Consider the following 21,391-nt stretch of genomic DNA (forward strand, 5'->3'; position numbering starts at 1 on the left):
TATTTAGCAATATGTAAACCCCTGCGCTATTCAACTCTTATGAATACCAGGTTTTGCCTTCAGTTGGCTGCTGGGTCATGGTTAAATGGTTCTTTGACTACTACCATCTTTATATTATTCCTATCACAATTAACATTCTGTGGACCGAATGAAATTGACCATTTCTATTGTGATCCCGTCCCACTGATGGAACTCTCCTGCAATGACACAAACCTGAGCATACTGGTGGATTTCATACTAGCCTGTGTATTCACCTGGCCTCCATTCCTACTAACCCTGATGTCCTATGTGTTTATCCTTTGCCAACATCCTGAGAATCCCTTCCACCACCGGGAGAAAAAAGGCCTTTTCCACCTGCTCCTCTCACCTCACTGTGGTGACAATTTTTTATGTAACCCTGATGATTTTCTATATGCTACCGCAATGTGATCTGAAGAAAGTGCTCTCTCTTTGCTTCAGGGTCCTAACTCCCATGCTAAACCCCCTCATCTACAGCCTGAGAAACAGAGAGGTCAAGGAAGCCTTAAGCAAAGCTGTCAGTAAATGCGGCTTTCACAAAAACATGCAGAGACTCTGAGACAATAAAATAGCCTGAGATTTTGAAAGCTGCCTGGATGATTGAAGCAATGAACCTGTGATGCACTGTACCTCACAGTAGCCCCCTGTAACTCCCATTTTCATCTTTTGTATATGGTTGTGATATTTCATAAAAATCATGCCTTTTAAGGTATCATATGTAAGGTCATGATCTGGCTACAACATCCAGTGGGGTGTGAAAATCTTTTTGATTCAAATCCTAGTGAATCTGATGAAGTTTAAGATTTAGAATGTGTGTTTACTTTTTATTTCCAGGCATAAAGTTCAGAGATAGATTTTAAGTGTTAGGTAACTATTTTTCTGTATCAGAGGGGTGGCCATGTTAGGTGAATACCCACTTCGTCGGATGCAAGTCATCAACTAGTCTTCAACTAGTATTTTTCTGTTGTTAATAAACTGAGTTTAATGTTTAATCTTAATCAGTGAGTTTGTCTAAAATGCTTGGGAAATCTGCTTAGATTACAAGGGCTGGTGCATGTCCGCTCTCCTTTGTTGAACAGCCAGGTGCCAGCAATGACCTCTGGACACTTCTCCAAGAATAGCTTTATACCTCTTATCTGAACTAAACCTGGCTGTGACCAGCTCCAGTAAAGCAACAGCACCAGGCTCACAGGTTATTTGGAAGCAAACAAAGAGGTAGACTCACAAGCCAGGGACACTGGGACTGTCAAGACCCAGTTGTGGGTTAGCCAGGGGACCCGTAGAACGGAGGCCATTTCTGGGGCCAGGTCTGTCAAATGGTCACTGACGAGGGACTCTGCATGTAGCCCTGCAGGGCACCAGCTGCTCTGCTGCCACCAACTGCACAGAGCAGTTCAAAGGGAGGGGGGTCTGTTACAATGATTTTCTCCAAAACTCACTGCAATGGGTGCATGTCCCGAGAGGGCTCGTTCTCAGGACACGGTGTCAAGCCTGCCCCATGGTTTTATGTTATGAATCCTGCTTGCAGCGTTTTCCCAAGTTAATGCCGGGTTACTTTTCCCCTTTTTGATAAAACTTTCTTTTCTGCACTCAGACTCTGTGTTTGTGAGAGGGGAACTGAGGTAGAGGTGGGATAATCTGCCCCCCATATAGTTCTCACCTTGGACTCTGTTACTTAGAGATTGGCTCAAGCCCTGAAGCATGAGGTTTAATATCCCTTCCAGAATCTTGGTTGCCATTAATTATGATAGCTCTGGACATTACCGATATCCATGTAAATATCCAATCCCTGACATTCCATGTGTGATCTCTCTCCTAACATCCCTCTCCACCCACTGACAAAAAGAAGGTAATGACACCATTCCTTACCCATCCTGGCTAAAAGCCATTAATGGACTTAACCTCTATGAATTTATCCAGTTCTCTTTTAAATCCCGTGATCATAGAATCATAGAATATAAGGGTTGGAAGGGACCTCAGGAGGTCGTCTAGTCCAACCCCCTGCTCAAAGCAGGACCAATTCCCAACAAAATCATCCCAGCCAGGGTTTGTCAAGCCAAACCTTAAAAACCTCTAAGGAAGGAGATTCCACCACCTCCCTAGGTAACCCATTCCAGGGCATAGTCCTAGCCTTCACAACCTCCTCAGGCAAAGAGTTCCATACGTTGACTGTGCGCTGTGTGAAGAACTTCCTTTATTTGTTTTAAACCTGCTGCCCATTAATTTCATTTGGTGGCCCCTAGTTCTTATATTATGGGAACAACTAAATAACTTTTCCTTATTTTCTTTTTCCACATCACTCATGATTTTATATACCTCTATCATAATCCGATTAGTCTCCTCTTTTCCAAACTGAAAAGTCCTCGCCTCTATAATCTCTCCTCATACAGGACCTATTCCAAACTCCGAATCATTTTAGTTGCCCTTCTCTGAACCTTTTCTAGTGCCAGTATATCTTTTTTGAGATGAGGAGACCACATCTGTACACAGTATTCGAGATGTGGGCGTACCATTGATTTATATAAGGGCAATAAGATATTCTCCATCTTCTTCTCTATCCCCTTTTTAATGATTACTAACATCCTGTTTGCTTTTTTGACTGCCACTGCACACTGTGCGGACATCTTGAGAGAACTATCCATGATGACTCCAAGATCTTTTTCCTGATTAGTTGTAGCTAAATTCGTCCTCATCGTGTTTTATGTATATTTGGGGTTATTTTTTTTCCAATGTGCATTACTTTACATTTATCCACATTAAATTTCATTTGCCATTTTGTTGCCCAATCACTTAGTTTTGTGAGATCTTTTTGAAATTCTTCACAGTCAGCTTTGGTCTTAACTATCTTGAGCAGTTTAGTATCATCTACAAACTTTGCCACCTCACTTTTTACCCCTTTCTACAGATCATTTATAAATAAGTTGAATAGGACTGGTCCTAGGACTGACCCTTGGGGAACACCACTAGTTACCCCTCTCCATTCTGAGAATTTACCATTTATTCCTACCCTTTGTTCCCTGTCTTTTAACCAGTTCTCATTCCATGCCAGGACCATCACTCTTATCTCGTAACAATGTAATTTACATAAGAGCCTTTTTGTGAGGGACTTGTCAAATGCTTTTTGGAAATCTAAGTACACTATGTCCACTGGATCCCCCTTGTCCACATATTTGTTGACCCCTTCAAAGAACTCTAATAGATTAGTAAAACACAATCTCCCTTTACAGAAACCATGTTGACTTTTGCCCAACAATTTATGTTCTTCTATGTGTCTGACAATTTTATTCTTTACTACTGTTTCGACTAATTTGCCCAGTATTGACATTAGACTTACCGGTCTGTAATTGCTGGTATCACCTCTAGAGCCCTTTTTAAATATTGGCATTACATATGCTATCTTCCAGTCATTGGGTACAGAAGCCCATTTAAAGGACAGGTTACAAACCATAGTTAATAGTTCTGCAACTTCTCATTTGAGTTCTTTCAGAACTTTTGGGCGAATGCCATCTGGTCCTGGTGACTTATTACTGTTAAGTTTATCAATTAATTCCAAAACGTCCTCTAGTGACATCTCAATCTGTGACAATTCCTCAGATTTATCAACTACAAAAGCCGGCTCAGGTTTGGGAAACTCCCTAACATCCTCAGCCATGAAGACTGAAGCAAAGAATTCATTGAGTTTCTCCACAATGACTTTATCGTCTTTAAGTGCTCCTTTTGTATCTTGATCGTTCAGGGGCCTCACTGGTTGTTCAGCAGGCTTCCTGCTTCTGATGTACTTAAAAACATTTTGTTATTACCTTTTGAATTTTTGTCTCAAACAGTGATGCTTTGCAGTTTAATAATAACCATGAGAAGCCCACAGGTTAGTTACCTTAGAAAAACCCCTGTGCAGTGACTCGATACTTAGTGCTGCTTTTCACACCTCAGATATTTCAATTAGGATGCGAGTTCGAATACATTCTCCCGCCCTATCTCTCTTGAGTCAGTATAACCACGGATTGGGGAGACTAGTTAGGAAGCCTCCAAATGTCCAGGTTCCATTCTGTAATCAGGAAAGGGCTCAAAAAGAACTGAATATAGAAAAGGACACATTTATGGAAAACCCCTTCCAAACTGTCATCTCTACAATCTCTCTGGCACTTTTGCAGGTACAGTTTTGAGAACTCCTCAGTGCCGCTTGGGATGAACACTGGCCAAATCAAAGAGATCAGGAAACCTAAGAAGTTTACTTTAAAACAGGATTGCCCCAAAAAGTGGGCACCGTGCATAATCCCAGGGGCCTCAGGGCTGAGAAGTCTGGACATTTCCTTTCCCATTTCAAACTATTTATTTTCTGTTCCTTTGGGAGAGGCAGGAACCTCTCAGAAATGAGAATCCAACACACAGAATGGTCAGGCAACCCATAAGGCACATACTAGGAACGACAATGGATCTATACGAAAGTTATTGCAATTGTTATTAGGATACAGACCAGAGGACTGTTGCATCAAAAATATGTAAATACATGATGCAATAGCTTTAGAAAGAAGCACAGCAACACTCGTCAGAGAGGTCATACAGAGAAGTATCCTGCCTTGCCCAGCTCCCACTCACTGGTGAAGACCAGACTCTCAGTGTCCTAGGCTGAAAGTATTGTGTGCTTGCACATTAGTCTTCCTCCTGGCTTATGGTCTGAGATCCCTAAAAGAGGGGAGACCCTGCGTGTTGTCTTTGGCCACCTCTGTTCCAGGATTGGTGTATATAGTGTAAACAAATGAGTTACACTAAGAGGCCACATCACTGGATTCTCCTCCAGTGGGAAACTGTGATGGTCTGTGTGGTTTCCCAGGGTACAGCCTGGAACTGTGAGACCTGCTCTGCCCCCTGAACACACTAGCCTGGGGTATCTTTCAGAATGCTCTGCTAGTGACAAGAAGCAAAGCCCTCCAGGTGCTGTTATCACTCAGTCCAGCAGCAGGTGGAGCCCCTGACTCAGCTAGATTGCATGAATGCTCCCACAGCCACTCATGAATCTCACAGAGAAAGACACCAAACGGATCCCACCGGATCCCTCCAGCTCCCAGCCTTGTACCTCAGGGACAGAACAATGCCAATGTATTAATTGATTCACCACTTATTTCAAGGGAAAGTAGACATGCAGAGCCTTTGCCACCTGAGCAGATTTACCAAACACTTCAGACAAACTTTCTGCTGAGGATAAACATAAAAGATAGATTTTAAGTGATTACAAGTGATAGCCAAAAAGTTCAGATAATTACCAAAAGAAATAAGATCAAAATGCATTCTAAGCTCATCATGACACTCTCAGGACCCTTACAACTTAGATGCTTCTCACCACAGGCCGGTTGTTTGCCCTTAAGCCAGGCTCTTCCCTTTGATCAGCGCTTTAATCGCTTGATGGTGGTGTGTGTAGATGGAGGTGGAAAAAATAATAAAAATAATATTTGGAGATATACCTATCTCATAGAACTGGAAGGGACCCTGAAAGGTCATTGAGTCCAGCCCCCTGCCTTCACTAGCAGGACCACGTGCTGATTTTGCCATAAAATCCATAAGTGGCCCCCTCAAGGATTGACCTCACAACCCTGGGTTTAGCAGGCCAATGCTCAAACCACTGAGAGAGAGAGCATGGCAAACGTGTCTCCCTTTTATAAGGTCCTTTCTCCCTCTTGGTTCCCACCCCCCCTTCAGAGTCAGGTTGTCTTAGGCTGGGCTGGGTTTGTCCCATACACAACCTGATGAGGTGTGAACTGCCCCTCTGCTCCCAGAGCATTTTGTCTCGATTTGTTTTAAGCACATTTTTAGCCTCATAACTATATACATGAAATTACAGCCAGTACATTACTATAACAATGATGATCAGTGCATCATGAGCCTTCCAGAGTCACCCAACATGACAAAATTTGCATTGGATGCCACACAATTATATTATAAGGATGAACATGACGGTGCCGGGTGTTCCCCCGAGCTGTCACATAAACCAATTTGCAAGATGCTGAGTTCCACTACTGCTCAGCAGAAGGAAGAGTGTATTGTTAAATAAAAATTTCTAATTAGCATTTATAAAGATCCTTGGGAGAAATATTTCCGGGTCCGGGGTGGAACTGGGGGGGTGAAGGGAGATTCTTTTAACCAAATCTTTCATTTGCAACCTATGGATTAAATCTACTTTACATCCAGTTTCCTCTGTGTGTTAAACTGTGTGGCTTCAGAACCCAGTCTATCATGTCAGAACCTGATCATTTTAGCCATTTTTACTCTTGTATTTGCCTTCAGCAGAACAACTAACATGAGAAAAGATGACCATGTAGAGTCAGTCTCTGCACAGTCATGCATTCCATGGGCCCCGCTTTAGATTTCAGCCATGCAGAGCTATGATCTCATACAGCAGAAAGGAAATTCCTCTGGGTGGGGGAGGTTGGTTGAATCAGGACAGCTGTTAGTGCTTTTTTTTTAATTGCACAGACAGTACAAATTCCCCAGGCTCAGCCCCTTCAGAGGAGGAATCAAGGGAGACGTAGCTTTCCGTGGAGAAGGATACAAGTATGAGGACACCCCTGCAATTTATAAATAGAGAAGGAAGAGCATGTTCTAAAACAGATTGTGACAGTTGCTCGTCCATTCAAGGAGATGCAGGTCTCTCTACGGAGAAAAAACAGCTTCTGCAGAAAGAGGAGAGAGAAGAACCTCAGCTGAGGATCCTGAGTCCTGGTGGTCAAGCACTGATGAATAAGAACTCATTGCTTCAAGCTTGGGCTGTGCTGTGGTTACAGGTGAGCACCATCCTCCTGACTGCATTTCTATATCACCTTCCAAACAGGGGCATAAATGTGCTTTGTGAATATTAGAGAGACATGATGGGTGAGGTAATCGCTTCTATTGGATAAACATCTGTTGGTGAATGAGAGAAGGTTCTGAGCTACACAGAGCTTTTCTGCCGGTGAATATTTACTGTTTTAGCTTCTCCTTCCCAGAGCAATGTCAGTTGACTTATATAGCACCATATAATAGAGATGGAGCGTGAGATCCACGTCTTGTGACAGGCCCTCAGTTGGGGATCTGCCCCACTGACACAAATGGAGCTACTTTGATTTACGTCAGCTGAGGATCTGGCACAGTGTGCCCCAATGGGGTGGGAAGTGGTGACAGAGTGTTACTAGCCCAGATCACACAGGCCAGATTGTTTCTAGACTCCGGGTTCAGGGACAGCATCTGCCCCCACCCCCATCCAGTGCCTTTCTTGTTCCTGTATTATCATCACACACTCATTATGGAGTGCGGAGGGTCAATCCCCAGTTAGGTTTGCACATCTGCCTGGTTTTGCCTATGGGGTCGCTACCCCAGTCTCCAAGCAATTGTCTGTGAACAGCCCTGTGTGCTGGGACAAGGGAAATTAAATCCCAAGCTGTGTGTCTGTTAAAGTGGAGGTTTCAAAGTAGCAGCGGTGTTAGTCTGTATCCGCAAAAAGAACAGGAGCACTTGTGGCACCTTAGGGACTAACAAATTTATTTCAGCAAAAGCTTTCGTGGGCTACAGCTCACTTATTCGGATGCATAGACTGGAACACACAGACAGAAGATATTTATACATACAGAGAACATGAAAAGGTGGAAGTACGCTTCTCCAGCTCTTCTTTGTCTGTGGAGCAGACAGAAGGTGCCTTTCAGCCTGTGATGGTTGAGGGGACTGCCAGGGGCGGCTCCAGGAACCAGTGGTCCAAGCGCGTACCTGGGGCGGCAAGCCGCGGGGGGCGCTCTGCCGGTCGCCACTTGGGTGGCAGGCAGGGTGCCTTCAGCAGCTTGCCTGCGGTGGGTCCGTTGGTCCCGCGGCTTCGGCGGACCTCCCGCAGACCCTCTGTGCTTGGGGTGGCAAAAAGCCGCCCCTGGGTACTGCAGTTATCTCAGAGTTGATCCTAGATTCAACTAAAGCCCAGGAAGGGAATGGTCCTAAATTTGTTTCTGCTAGGAAGAAGGGCACTGTAACTAGGTTGTACCAGTTAGTGTCCTAGCAAAATCCCAGAGACCAGACAATGTTGGTGCTTGTATTTTGCCTGTTGCTAATGTGTGGCTGGAAAGGGTGTAGCAACTCTGTTTGATCAGGGTGATACCCTAGCTGGGGCACCAGGAGAGCATAAAGGTGCTTTGATTGTGTTACAGGGCATGGCTACACTTGCAAATTTGAAGCACTGCAGCAGGGTGTGAAAACACACCCTCTCCAGCGCTGCAAATTGCGGCGCTGAAAAGCACCAGTGTGGTCAAAGCCCCAGCGCTGGGAGCGCGGCTCCCAGCGCTGTCCGTTATTCCCCACAGGGAGGTGGAGTACGGACAGTGCTGGGAGAGCTCTCTCCCAGCGCTGGCGCTATGACTACACTTAGCGCTTCAAAGCAAGTGTAAGTGCAAGTGTAGCCATAGCCTCACTTTGAACAGACTGTGCTTCAGGGTCTAAGGACAGATTTAGTTACTGGTGTTTCAGAGCAGAACCGTTTTATGGCTGAACGCTTAAGGATGCAGGGGACAGCAAGCAAACTCTCACGTTCAGACGCTTTGCATTTGTGTGGTATCTCTTTAAGACAGAGTCCAGCCTTGGAATTCGTAGCAGTTAAGGATCTGAAAACTGGTGAACAGGCTCCTGTCTCTGTTGATGCAAATTACCTGGCTGCCAGGGAGATGAAAGACTTGCTAATAGCAAAGAGACCACACCCAAACAGCCAGTGAATTATGTTAAGCAAGAAAGCTCAGAATTTGACCCCTCAGAACAGGGGAAAAAAATATCATGCTATTGGTATTAAACAAAAAGCATGGCATAACAAAAATGCTTGTACATGTACACTTGCAATGCATTTGTTGTTATTGCTAATGGTGATTTTTGTAACTAATGTGTTGCTAATACTAAACATTGTAAAAACATACAATGTGCCTAATCTTTTGGAAAAATCTCTCGAGCATGTTAAGAATTATGCATAAGAACGCACTTTATGTTAAAAGACCTTGTAATGCTGATGTTGCACAGAATAGTCTTGGAACGTCTATAGGAGAACAGATTCCAGATCTTATGTGCTGAATGAAAATGGAAACTGAGGCACACTAACATTGCTTTCATAGCTAAATTCCAAGATTCCTATACTATGGACAACATTAATATCTACATTAACTTAACTTTAATTGAGTTCCAAACATTTGCCAGAGCTTGTATGGATAAAGTAGCTATGTTCTTTAGCTCTTGGCAAGATCACACGAGACATACAGGAACAAGAGCAGATCCAATACACTATTGTTCTAACCAAGTTTTACCTCGAGTTTGTAAAGAGATTCAATCATGTTATTCAACATGATTTTGATAAACCATTTCTGTTTTACACTGATACGACTTCTAACCCAATAGTAGCTATAGTAAAACAGAACCAAGGATGGGGAGCTCTCGGGATGCAGTCAATGATGTTTGTGTCATTCCTTCCTGCATCAATTTTGCGTTGGGGGTGTGACTTTATTGACACAAAGTGTGACTGTATAAACCATTATTGCAACCAAGATCCTGTAGTGGCACCAAATCTTCTCAAAATGAGATTAAGGAAGGTGTTTCTGAGGATCTTATGATTTGCTGGTTATGATTATGCTATCTGTATGCATGTATCATTTTTTGTATTTAAAGTTATACTTTATGTCTCTATACTGTCTGTATTTCAAACTTGTGCTATGCTTCTGGGAGACACCCCAGACAATTTCGCATCAGCACTGCCTAGCCTGCTTGATGGCCCTTTAAAGACCATCCGCTGTACAATTGACTCACTGAGAGAAGGCAGATACATCTTGTGACTCAGCAAGGCATGCAGGGACATGCCTATGAACAGAACTCTTAGGTTCTTCCATGCCAGGTGCTGGGTAGCTTGTATTTGAGACAAAGGAAGCACAAGCCAATAGCAAAAGGACTATAAAAGGCAGCTGCATCATCTACATTTTGTTTTCAATCCTGCTTATAACCTCTGGAGCAGGAGTCGCAAACTCAATTTACCTTAGGGCCAGTGCCAGTCCTCAAATCCTTCCTGCCTCTCATAACGAGGCATCCCCATGATGAGCGATGCTGGTGTTGATACTGGGAAACTGGAGTAATATAATATAAAAGCTTTGTTTTCTGAACACCATCTTCAGTGACATTATTGGCCACTAATTTTTCCAGTGGCCAAGAATGTCACTGAAGATAGTGTTTAGAAAACAAAACTTTTATATTATAATTTTTATTTCAAATTTCTTAGAAATAATAAAACTGTCATACAACTTTATACAATTCTTCACCTCCCAGAGAGTTTTTAGTGTTTGCCAGACACCTGGCAATGCTTCAGTTCTTTCAGTTTGTTGATGTTTGGCCTCAGGGACAGAGCAGTTGAAACGTTCAGGATTGCAGCAAGGCGTGCATCAGATTGTTGTGTTTGGTATTTTTACTTGTATTCATTGTGGGAAAAAGTGATGCTGCCTCTACGCCAGGGGTTCTCAAACTGGGGGTTGGGACCCCTCAGGGGGTCACAAGGTTATTACATAGGGGGTTGCGAGCTGTCAGCCTCCACCCCAAACCCCGATTTGCCTCCAGCATTTATAATGGTGTTAAATATATTAAAACATGTTTTTAATTTCTAGTGGGCGGTCACACTCAGAGGCTTGCTGTATAAAAAGTGTCACCACTACAAATGTTTGAGAACCCCTGTTCTACGCTGACTCTGCCCGGTAACTAATGATGTTGCCTCCATGGCTGACTCTGCCTGGCAACTAGTGATTGTTTCTCTGTCCCTCTCCCCCAGACAATGGGAGCTCCGGGGGGGGGGCGGCACCTGTAGTTGAGATTCCTGGCAACGTGTCTGCCTGCGTCTGTCCTCCGTCTCTCCTCTGCAGGCAGAAGTGGGGAGGTTCTCTAGCCACAGATAGCCAGTGGACCGGGACTTTGAGACCCCTGCTCTGGAGGAACTTTGCTACAAATTGAAGGTCTGAACAAAGGAATGAATGACCCAGCCAAGCTGTGGATGTACTCGAGAGACTTGATTTGAATCTGCAGTTTATTCCATCACTGCTAAAAGCCTGAACCAAGAAGTTTGCCATTAGATTTTAGATTCTAAAGGATTGGCAACAACGTGATTTGTGGGTAGGATCTGATTTGTATATTGGCCTGGGTCTGGTGCTTGGTCCTTTGGGATCGGGAGAACCATTCTTCTTTTACTGGGATATTGATTCTCATAACGAGGCATCCCCATGATGAGCGATGCTGGTGTTGATACTGGGAAACTGGAGTGTCTAAGGGAATTATTTGTGTGACTTATGGTTAGCCAGTGGGGTAAAACCAAAGTCTTCTCTCTTTGGCTGGTTTGCTGTGCCTTAGTAAAGGAACTCCAGTTTGGGGCTGTAATTGCCCTGCTCTAAGCAATTTATCATAAATTGATACTCTCAGTTGTGTACCGCCAGAGGACTCATCATTACATATCGTTAGATTAATTTCCATTAATTCTAACGAGACCGGTGCCTATTGACACTAGACTGCATTGAAAAATCTGAGTAGAAGATTTTAGTTGTTGAGCTCTGGTATATCACGAGGTGGGATATAATAGATAACCCAATATGGATATAACAGATCAGACCAGTTCTCTACCAGAGATATGGGCTGTTATATTAGTCATTGCTCTGATATGGCAGAGGGAGGTGTACATGGGTACCAATCTTCTGTCTTCCGACTGAGACTCCTGGCATTTTCCTCTACAGTCTACATCTAGCCGTAAAATTTAACCTGTAACCGTGAGCGGAAGGGAATATTCTGAATATTTATGGTATTTATTCACAAGACTTGATTAACTTTTCATGCTGTGTTCTTCTAATTCAATAGCTCAGCTTGTTTTTTTTGTTCCTAGACTCAACCCATGAAAGACACAGAATGGAGAAACAAAACGACCATCACAGAATTTATCCTCCTGGGATTCGGAGATCTCTCTGACCTGCAAATTCTTCTTTTTCTAATGTTCCTAGTGATCTACATGGCAACCGTGGTTGGAAACACTCTCATCGTGGTGCTTGTTGTGACAGATCAGCACCTTCACACCCCCATGTACTTCTTCCTGGGCAACTTGTCCTACTTGGAGACCTGCTATACCTCGACCTTCCTGCCCAGGTTACTGGCCAGTCTGCTGACTGGGGACAGAACCATCTCATTCAGTGGCTGCTTCACACAAATGTATTTCTTTGGGTCTCTGGTAGCTACGGAATGCTATCTCCTAGCAGCAATGTCTTATGATCGGTATTTAGCGATATGTAAACCCCTGCACTATTCAACTTTTATGAATACCAGGTTTTGCCTCCAGTTGGCTGCTGGGTCATGGTTAAATGGTTGTTTGGCAACTACCATCTTTATATTATTCATGTCACCATTAATATTCTGTGGCCCGAATGAAATTGACCATTTCTATTGTGACCCCATCCCATTGATAAAACTCTCCTGCAGTGACACACACCTGATCATATTGATGGATTTCATGCTAGCCTGTGTATTCACCCTGCCTCCATTCCTACTAACCCTGACGTCCTATGTGTGTATCATTGCCACAATCCTGAAAATCCCTTCCACCACCGGGAGGCAGAAGGCATTTTCCACCTGCTCCTCTCACCTCATAGTGGTCACAATTTTCTATGGCACAATAATGATTGTCTACATGCTACCAAAACGTGATAAATTTAGAGACCTGAAAAAAGTGTTTTCTCTTTGCTACACAGTCCTGACTCCCCTGGTAAACCCCCTCATCTATAGCCTGAGAAACAGAGAGGTCAAGGAAGCCTTGTGCAAAGCAGTCAGTAAATGTGGCTTTCACAAAAACATGCAGAGACTCCGAGATAATAACTTAGCCTGAGGTTTTCAAATCTGCTTAGGTGATTTGAGCAATCAGCCCCTGTTAAAATTAAATTGAAAAGTCCCATTGAAAAATCTGAGCACTAAAATGAAAAAGAATTGGAGATGATCTGCATAGAGTTACTAAGACAGTTTTTGTGGTCCCTCGCTGTGTCCATGTAACACAACTTATAGGAAATTGCCGTTGTGGACAGCTCTGTCACTCTCTCATGTTCAGCACTGACACACACTGTATTATGGTATTTTTATCCATGGTGTTGGCAGTTCACCCTATGTGAGAAGGGTGGACAGTTTCCAAAACTGCAAAGAGCAAACATTGTGTAAGGCACAAAATCCACTGCACATGAAAGTAAATCCCTGTGTACTTCCCCTGTTCATCGTTAATCTATGTTAGATAATAAAGTCTTTTAATAAAATTCAGATAAAGTGGTAATTTTTCATAATGTTTCATATGAATATTGTGTGTGCCTCAGTGTCCCCTATGGGGTGCATATTTAATTAGGTAGAGGAAAGGACTGTTTACTCTTTGCAGAGACTTAGAGACATAGGTATGACTGATGCCTAGCTGCCTGGGGTCTGAGTACCGATGCCCATGGAGACTCCCAGTACACAATGGCCTCAAATGGGCAGAACTCCCGTGATATCAAAATGGCAGCGCTGGCTCAGTCACAGGGAGCATGTCAGGACTTGGCCAGAGATAGGGGAGATGGGCACCTTTGAGACCGATAGGACTTCAGCTCTGCAGAAATGTCTTTCCAAGGGACCTAAGGAGTTAGGCACCCAAATCCTTAAGTTGGATGCTTAACTCCCTTAGACACCTGTGAGAAGCTCTGCCTGGAGAGCCACTGGTGTCCTGTCATGGTAGGTTCAATCTATGCATTTCCATTGGAAAGAGACCCCACATCAACAGAAATGCACTGGATGGATGGGAAACCCCTGCTAAATGTTTGTGAGCCACTGCTGTTCTTTAAGGTGCTGATGTAGCCACTGTCGTTAGATGTTTTGGCTGCATGTGTGTGTTCTTTCGTTTGCTGCACTGGCTTGGCCAGGTAGCCAGAACAGTAGACTTTGGTCGAACTGCCCAATAAAACCACCAGACTCCTGTTGAGTAGTGAAGGTACTCGGCCAGGTTTATTGCCAATGAAGCACGGTCCTAGTTGCCAGGATCTATATCTATAGTTACACGAGTATATGTATGCCTGTGACAATGGATATGGCTCAGTGAACAGCGGGTATTTTCTTTTCCCTCCTAGGCTGGACAAAGACACTCCCTTTACTACTCTTCTTTTATATACTGATACAAACAAGTTTCGTATTGTCCCTCTGACATAGTTAGTGACTGCCCCCGACGTGGTTTGTTACCACCCAATACATTATCAAAACATCTCTATCCTTCTTACTGTCATCCTGACTTTATCTTTAAGGGGTCAGCATGTTCCTCTTATCCTTGGGGGGGTGCTTCTACCATTCTTGGTATCCAGGTATTCTGGTACCATCCATCTGGAATGTGTTTACGTGACTGCTTAATACCTAGGAGTGCTTCTGTTTTTCCAACACCAGCCCTGTTCTTGCCAACTTCATATATCACAAAGTGAACCTGCCACCAGGCACGTCTTGTAACACCCTGATTTCTGCTCACAGCCTGACTTTGCTTTATAGCAGACAGGCCTGACTTCTGTTCAGGCCTTAGGCCTTGTGTCTTAGGCTCCCTCTACTACAGCCACTAATGTTAGAATCAGGCTGTTTTACGATTTGGTTCTTGCTGGCTCTATTTTGGAATAGCGCACACATAGCAGTAGGTAAGAAATGAGGAAAGGTGTGATTATGCTCTGTAGGGTCACTAGAGGGCAGAGGAATGGAAAGATGTAGTGGTATTGGCCAGTGGATAGCAGCCAAAGTGGAAGGGCAAGAAAGGAGCTGTTATGTTGCCAAATGACCACCTGAGGGAAGTGGAAAGGAAGGTGAAGTTGAATAACGGTTTATTAATTGTGAAGAATGGGCCCTGAAGAGAAAAGGACCTCTGCAATATGTAATGAACTATGGAAACTGGCAGATGTTGGGAAGTTGGAAATGGGATGTTATACTAACTAATGGCCAGCAGGTGACATGACTCAAGCACGGGAAAGAAGCACTATGATAGCAAGAAGAATCCAATAGAGGAGAGCAAAGAAACAGGCTTGGAAATCAACACTAGATGGCAACAGAGGAGAGGAACTGAGAGGGGAGTGTCAGAAATACTGAATAGTGACCACAAGATTTTAGTAGGCAATACAATGGGAAAGTTATACTAGAAAAAGGGCCACTAGGTGGCAGCATAGATTGAATATTAATAACAGGGTAGTGCAAGTACATTATAACAGGCCATCAACAGAAAGGTTGAAGTGGGACCGTACCAAAAACTGTGAAGACGCAATACAAATATGAAAGAGGATTTATATTTTGTAAATCCAACATAAAGCTCATTTTCCAAAGAAAGATCAAATGCACCTGCTCGTCCCTTCAGGTAACTCCAGGTCTCTTCACTGAGTAAACCCAGTTTTTGAAGAAGAAATAGGAGAGACAAGAATCTCAGCTGACAAACCCTAGGAAATAAGAGCTCATCTCTTCAAGCATTTGGCTGTGCTGTGGTTACAGCTGAGCACCATCTGCCTGACTGCATTTCTATACCACCATGAATGTGGTTTGTGAATATGAGAGGGACAAGGCGGGTGAGCTAATATCTTATATTGCACTAACTCCTGTTGGTGAATGACAGAAGCTTTTGAAAAAAAGAACAGAAGTCCTTGTAGCAACTTAAAGACTTACACATTTATTTGAGCATAAGCTTTTCTGGGCTACTGCCCACTTCATGAGATGCATACAATGGAACATAAAGTAAGACAATTTCAGACAGTTGACAAGAAGGTGTGAGGGTACTTATCATGGGGAAATAGATTCAAATTGTGTAATGACCCAGCCACTCCCAGTCTGTATTCAAGACCAAATTAACGGTATCTAGTTTTCAAATTAATTTCATTTCAGCAGTTTCTCATTGGACTCTGTTTTTAAAGCTTTTCTGTTGCAAAATTACCACCTTTAAGTCTGTTACTGAGTGACCAGAAAGGCTATAGTGTTCTCCTACTCGTTTTTGGAGACACAAAGTGAACCAAATGGGTGAAAGGTTGAAGCGGGACCTTGTAAAAAAGTTTGAAGACTGAATATAAATATGAGGCGGCATTTACACTTTTTAAATCAAAGGGGAAGCTCATTTTCCAAAGGAAGATCAAATGTACCTGCTCATTCCTTCAGGTAATAGTGACTCTATTCAAGCCAGAGTTAATGGTATCTAATTTGCAAATCAATTCAGGCTCAGCAGTTTCTCCCTGGAGTCTGTTTTTGAAGTCTTTCTGTTGCAAAATTGCCACCTTCAGGTATGTTACTGAGTGGCCAATTGGTTTTTGAGTGTTATGAATCCTGATGTCCGATTTGTGACCATTTATTCTTCTGCATAGAGACTGTCCAGTTTGGCCAATGTACATGGCAGAGGGGCATTGCTGGGACATGATAGCATATATCACATTGGTAGATGTGCAGGTGAACGGGCCCCTGACGGCGTGGCTGATATGATTAGGTCCAGTGATGGTGTCACTTGAATAGATATGCGGACAGAGTTGACATCGAGCTTTGTTGCAAGGATAGGTTAGTGTTTTTGTTCAGTGTTGTGTGGTTGCTGGTAAGTACTTGCTTCAGATTAGAGGACTGTCTGTAAGCGAGGACTGGCCTCTCTGCCAAGATCTCTGAGAGCAACGGGTCGTCTTTCAGGATAGGTTGTAAATCTTGGATAGGTTGTAAATAATGTATACTAGGGGACATGATAGTCAAAAATGGGAAATATGCAGCTATAGAAAGAAGAATCCACTGGAGGAGAGTAGAGTAAGAGCCTGTCATGCCGGGAAATTTACGTTAGATGGAAGCAGAGTAGAGGAAATGGGGGCCGGAGGGTGTCAGAAATAGTGACTAGTGACCAATAGATATCAGTAGCTAATAAAATCATAGGAAAGTTACACTGTAGTATGGCCACTGGGTGGCAGCATAGAATCATTGGGTTAGAAGGGACCTCGTGAGTCATTTAGTCTAACCCCCTACCAAAATGCGGGATTTGTTGAGTCTCAGCCATCCAAGACTCATGGCTGTCCAGCCTCCTTTTGAAAACTTCCAGTGAAGGAGATTCCTTAGGCCATCTGTTCCATTGTCCTACTGTTCTTACACTTTGGAAATTTTTCCTGAGATTTAATCTAAACCAGCTATGCTGCAGTTTGAACCCTTTGCCTCCTGTCCTGCCCACTGTGGCAAGAGAGAACAACTTTTCTCCTCTTTTTTATGGCAGCTTTTCAAGTATTTGAAGAGCGTTATCATGTCCCCCATTAATCTCTTCTTTTCCAAATTAAACATACCCAGTTCCTTCAGCCTTTGCTCATATGGCTGCATTCCATCCCTTTGATCATCTTTGTTGCTCACCTCTGGATCCTTTCCAGTTTCTCTATATCCTTTCTATATTGGTGACCAAAATTGGACACAGTCTCCAACTGAGGCCTAACCAGAGCCAAGCAGAGTGATACTCTCACCTCCTGAGACTTCAATGTTATGCCTCTGTTAATGAAACCTAAAATTGCATTTCCTTTTTTTGCAGCAGTATCACATTGCTGACTCCTGCTGAGGTTGTGATGTACCACAACTCCCAGATCCTTCTCAGGAGTGCTGCTTTCAAACCATTTATCCCCCATTCTCTGAAAATAGATGCCCTTATAACAGGCCATCACCTTGGATAGGCATCTCCTAAAAATAAAAGCTGGTGTTTGTTCATGATCTCAAATATTTTACACGTAAAAGCAGCAAAGAGTCCTGTGGCACCTTATACACTAACAGACGTTTTGGAACAGGAGACAAATGGGTGAATACCCACTTCGTCGGATGCATGAGACAAATTGGGTATTCACCCACGAAAGCTCATGCTCCAAAACATCTGTTAGTCTATAAGGTGCCACAGGACTCTTTGCTGCTTTTAGAGATCCACATTAACATGGCTACCCCTCTGATATTTTACACATAGGTTCATTAGACTTAAAAAAAGTTGCAATTATACAAGTCACGCTGTACAAGTCCCATTGGTCATTGTTAGCTACAAAGCTTTGGAGACACAAAATGAACCAAGTGGGAGAAAAGCTGACGTGGAACCATATTAAAAAGTGTGAAGACTGAATACAAGTATGAGGCAGCATTTACACTTTGTAAATCAAAGGGAAAGCTCATTTTCCAAAGGTAGTTCAAATGCACCTGCTCATCCCTTTATGTAACTGCAGATCTCTTCAAATGAGAAAATCCAGTTTCTGCAGAAAGACGAGAGACAAGAACCTGAGCTGATGAACCTACATCCTGGTGGCCAAGTCCTGAGAAATACGAGCTCATTGCTTCAAGCTTGGGCTGTGCTTTGGTTACAGGTGAGCACCATCTTCCTGACTGTATTCCTATACCACCACCAAACTGAGGCATGAATGTGCTTTGTGAATATTAGATTAGATGTTCTTACACTTTGGAAATTTTTTCTGAGATTTAATCTAAACCAGCTATGCTGCAGTTTGAACCCTTTGCCTCCTGTCCTGCCCACTGTGGCAAGAGAGAACAACTTTTCTCCTCTGTTTGTGGAGGAGAGAAGCTTTTGAGCTACACAGAGCTCTTCTTCAGGTGAATATTAGCAGTTTTAGGCTCACCTTCCCACAGCGGTGCCAGACAGTATTCATAGCACCATTTCACAGAGATGGCACAAGAGATCCATGTCTTGTGACAGGTCCTCAGTTGTGGATCTGCCCCACTGAAACAAACGGAGCTACCTTGATTTACATCAGCTGAGAATCTGGCTCACCGTGTGCCCAATGGAGTGGCAAATGCTGATAGTCTTACCAGCCCAGATGACCCATGCCAGATTGTTTCTAGACTTTGAGTTCAGGGACAGGGTCTTCCTCCCAGTGCCTTTCTTGTTCATGTGTTTTCATCCCATAATCATTATGGTCTGGGGAGTGTCACTCTCCAGTTAGGGTTTAACATCAGCCTGGTTTTTGTCCCTCCCTAACATCCACCTTCCAAAAAGATGTATTTATTTATTGCTACATAATGAACGTCAGGAAACAGAAAAGGCATTGCCAGTCCCTCACCACGTCACCATCACCTCCACACGAACTAAGGGAGAATTTACTCCACTTCAAAAATTTATGGCATAAAGTGATCTCTTGTGAGGGGTGGGGTGGTAATTATTCCTTCTCTTAAAGGACACTGAAATGCTGAATATACCAGGAACATTGTTAGATTAATTTCCATTAATTCTAACAGGAGATTGATGCCTAAGGAAAATAGGCTACACAGGAAATCTCAGTTCAACATTTTAGTTGATGTATTTATTGATTTTGACTCCTAAGTCATGGCATGATTTTGGGAATTGCCAGAAGTGAAATACTGCATCTAAACATCATTGTTAAGCTTCACTATGTCACCAGATGGGATACAATAGTAGATAAAGAAAGAGTCTGACCTGTTGTATCAATACTTGGCTACCAGAGAAATGGACTGTTGTATTAGCCATTGCTCTGATGTGGCAGAGTGTGCTCTACCTTGATACAAAAGATCTGTTCTCAAACTGAGATTCCTTGCACTTTGACTGAAGTCAACATTTAGCCTTAAAATTTCAGCTGGTAGCCAGGAGAAGGTGGAGAGTTTCTGAATATTTGTGGAATTAATTCAAAAGGCTTGATTACCTTTCAGCTCTATGTTCTTCTAATTCAATTGCACAATTTGCTTTATTGTTCCTAGACTTAACCCATGGCAGACATAATCCTGAGAAACCAAACAGCTGTCACAGAATTTATCCTCCTGGGATTCGGGAATCTCCCTGACCTGCAAATTCTTCTCTTCCTGATGTTCCTAGTGATCTACATGGCAACCATGGCTGGGAACGTGCTCATCACTTCACTAGTTGTGGCTGATCAGCACCTTCACACCCCTATGTACTTCTTCCTGGGGAACTTGTCCTGCTTGGAGACCTGCTACACCTCCACCGTCCTGCCCAGGATGCTAGTCAGTCTCCTGACTGGGGACAAAACCATCTCATTCAATGGCTGTTTCTCACAACTGTATTTCTTTTCTGCTCTGGTAGATACAGAATGCTATCTCCTAGCAGTGATGTCCTATCATCGGTATTCAGCAATATGTAAACCCCTACACTATTCAATTCTTATGAATACCAGGTTTTGCCTCCAGTTGGCTGCTGGGTCATGGTTAAATGCTTGTTTGGCTATTACAATCTTTGTCTTATTCCTATCACAGTTATCATTCTGTAGCCCGAATGAAATTGACCATTTCTATTGTGATCCCGTCCCACTGATGGAACTGTCCTGCAGTGACACACACCTGAGCATATTGGTGGATTTCATACTAGCCTGTGTATTCACCTTGCCTCCATTCCTACTAACCCTGACTTCCTACGTGTTTATCCTTGCCAACATCGTCAGAATCCCTTTCACCACCAGGAGACAGAAGGCCTTTTCCACCTGCTCCTCTCACCTCACTGTGGTGACAATTTTTTTGGAACCATGATGATTTTCTACATGCTACCGAAACATGATACATTCAGAGATCTGAAGAAAGTGCTCTCTCTTTGCTTCACGGTCCTAACTCCTCTGGTAAACCCCCTCATCTACAGCCTGAGAAACAGAGAGGTCAAGGAAGCCTTAAGCAAAGCCATCAGTAAATGTGGCTTTCACAAAAACATGCAGAGACTCTGAGATAATAAAATAGCCTCAGATTTTGAAAGCTGCCTGGGTGATTGAAGCAATGAGCCTGTGATGCACTGTACCTCACAGTAACCCCCTGTAACTCATATATTCATCTTTTGTATATGGTTGTGTTATTTCATAAAAAGCATGCCTTGTAAGGTAAGGTCATAACCTGGCTACAACGTCCAGTGAGGTGTGAAAATCTTTTTGATTCAAATCCTAGTGAATCCGATGAAGTTTAGGATTTAGAATGCGTGTTTACTTTTTATTTCCTAGGCAAAAAGTTCAGAGATAGATTTTAAGTGATTATAAGTGTTAGGTAACTATTTTTCTGTAGTTAATAAACTTAGTTTAAAGTTTAATGTTAATCAGTGAGTTTGTCTAAAATGCTTGCGGAATCTGCTCAGGGCTGGTGCATGCCCACTCTCCTTTGTTGAGCAGTCAGGTGCCAGCAATGACCTCTGGACACTTCACCAAGAATAGCTTTATACCTCTTATCTGAACTAAACCTGGCTGTGACCAGCTCCAGCAAAGCAACAGCACCAGGCTCACAGGTCCCTTGGAGGCAAACAAAGAGGTAGACTCACATGCCAAGGACACTGGGACTGTCAAGACCCAGCTGGACGTTGGTCAGGGGACCTGTAGAACGGAGGCCATTTCTGGGGCCAGGTCTGTCAAACGGTCACTGATGAGGG

At 43.3% G+C, this 21,391-nt stretch overlaps 1 protein-coding gene across 1 annotated transcript; it reads left to right on the top strand.

Annotated features, from left to right (window-relative positions):
* The first annotated feature begins 11,914 nt into the window (after positions 1 to 11,914).
* On the top strand, positions 11,915 to 12,895 carry LOC120383638 (olfactory receptor 6N1-like). Its single transcript, XM_039501806.1, has one exon. The coding sequence runs from the start codon at positions 11,915 to 11,917 to the stop codon at positions 12,893 to 12,895; it is 981 nt and encodes a 326-aa protein (XP_039357740.1).
* Positions 12,896 to 21,391: the final 8,496 nt, after the last annotated feature.

This window comes from Mauremys reevesii, linkage group 15, assembly GCF_016161935.1.
Source record: "Mauremys reevesii isolate NIE-2019 linkage group 15, ASM1616193v1, whole genome shotgun sequence".
NCBI classification, from domain to species: domain Eukaryota; kingdom Metazoa; phylum Chordata; order Testudines; family Geoemydidae; genus Mauremys; species Mauremys reevesii.

Bases quoted from the DNA above. Each gene is read 5' to 3' on its own strand.
- LOC120383638 (XM_039501806.1), top strand. From the start codon at position 11,915: ATGAAAGACACAGAATGGAGAAACAAAACGACCATCACAGAATTTATC.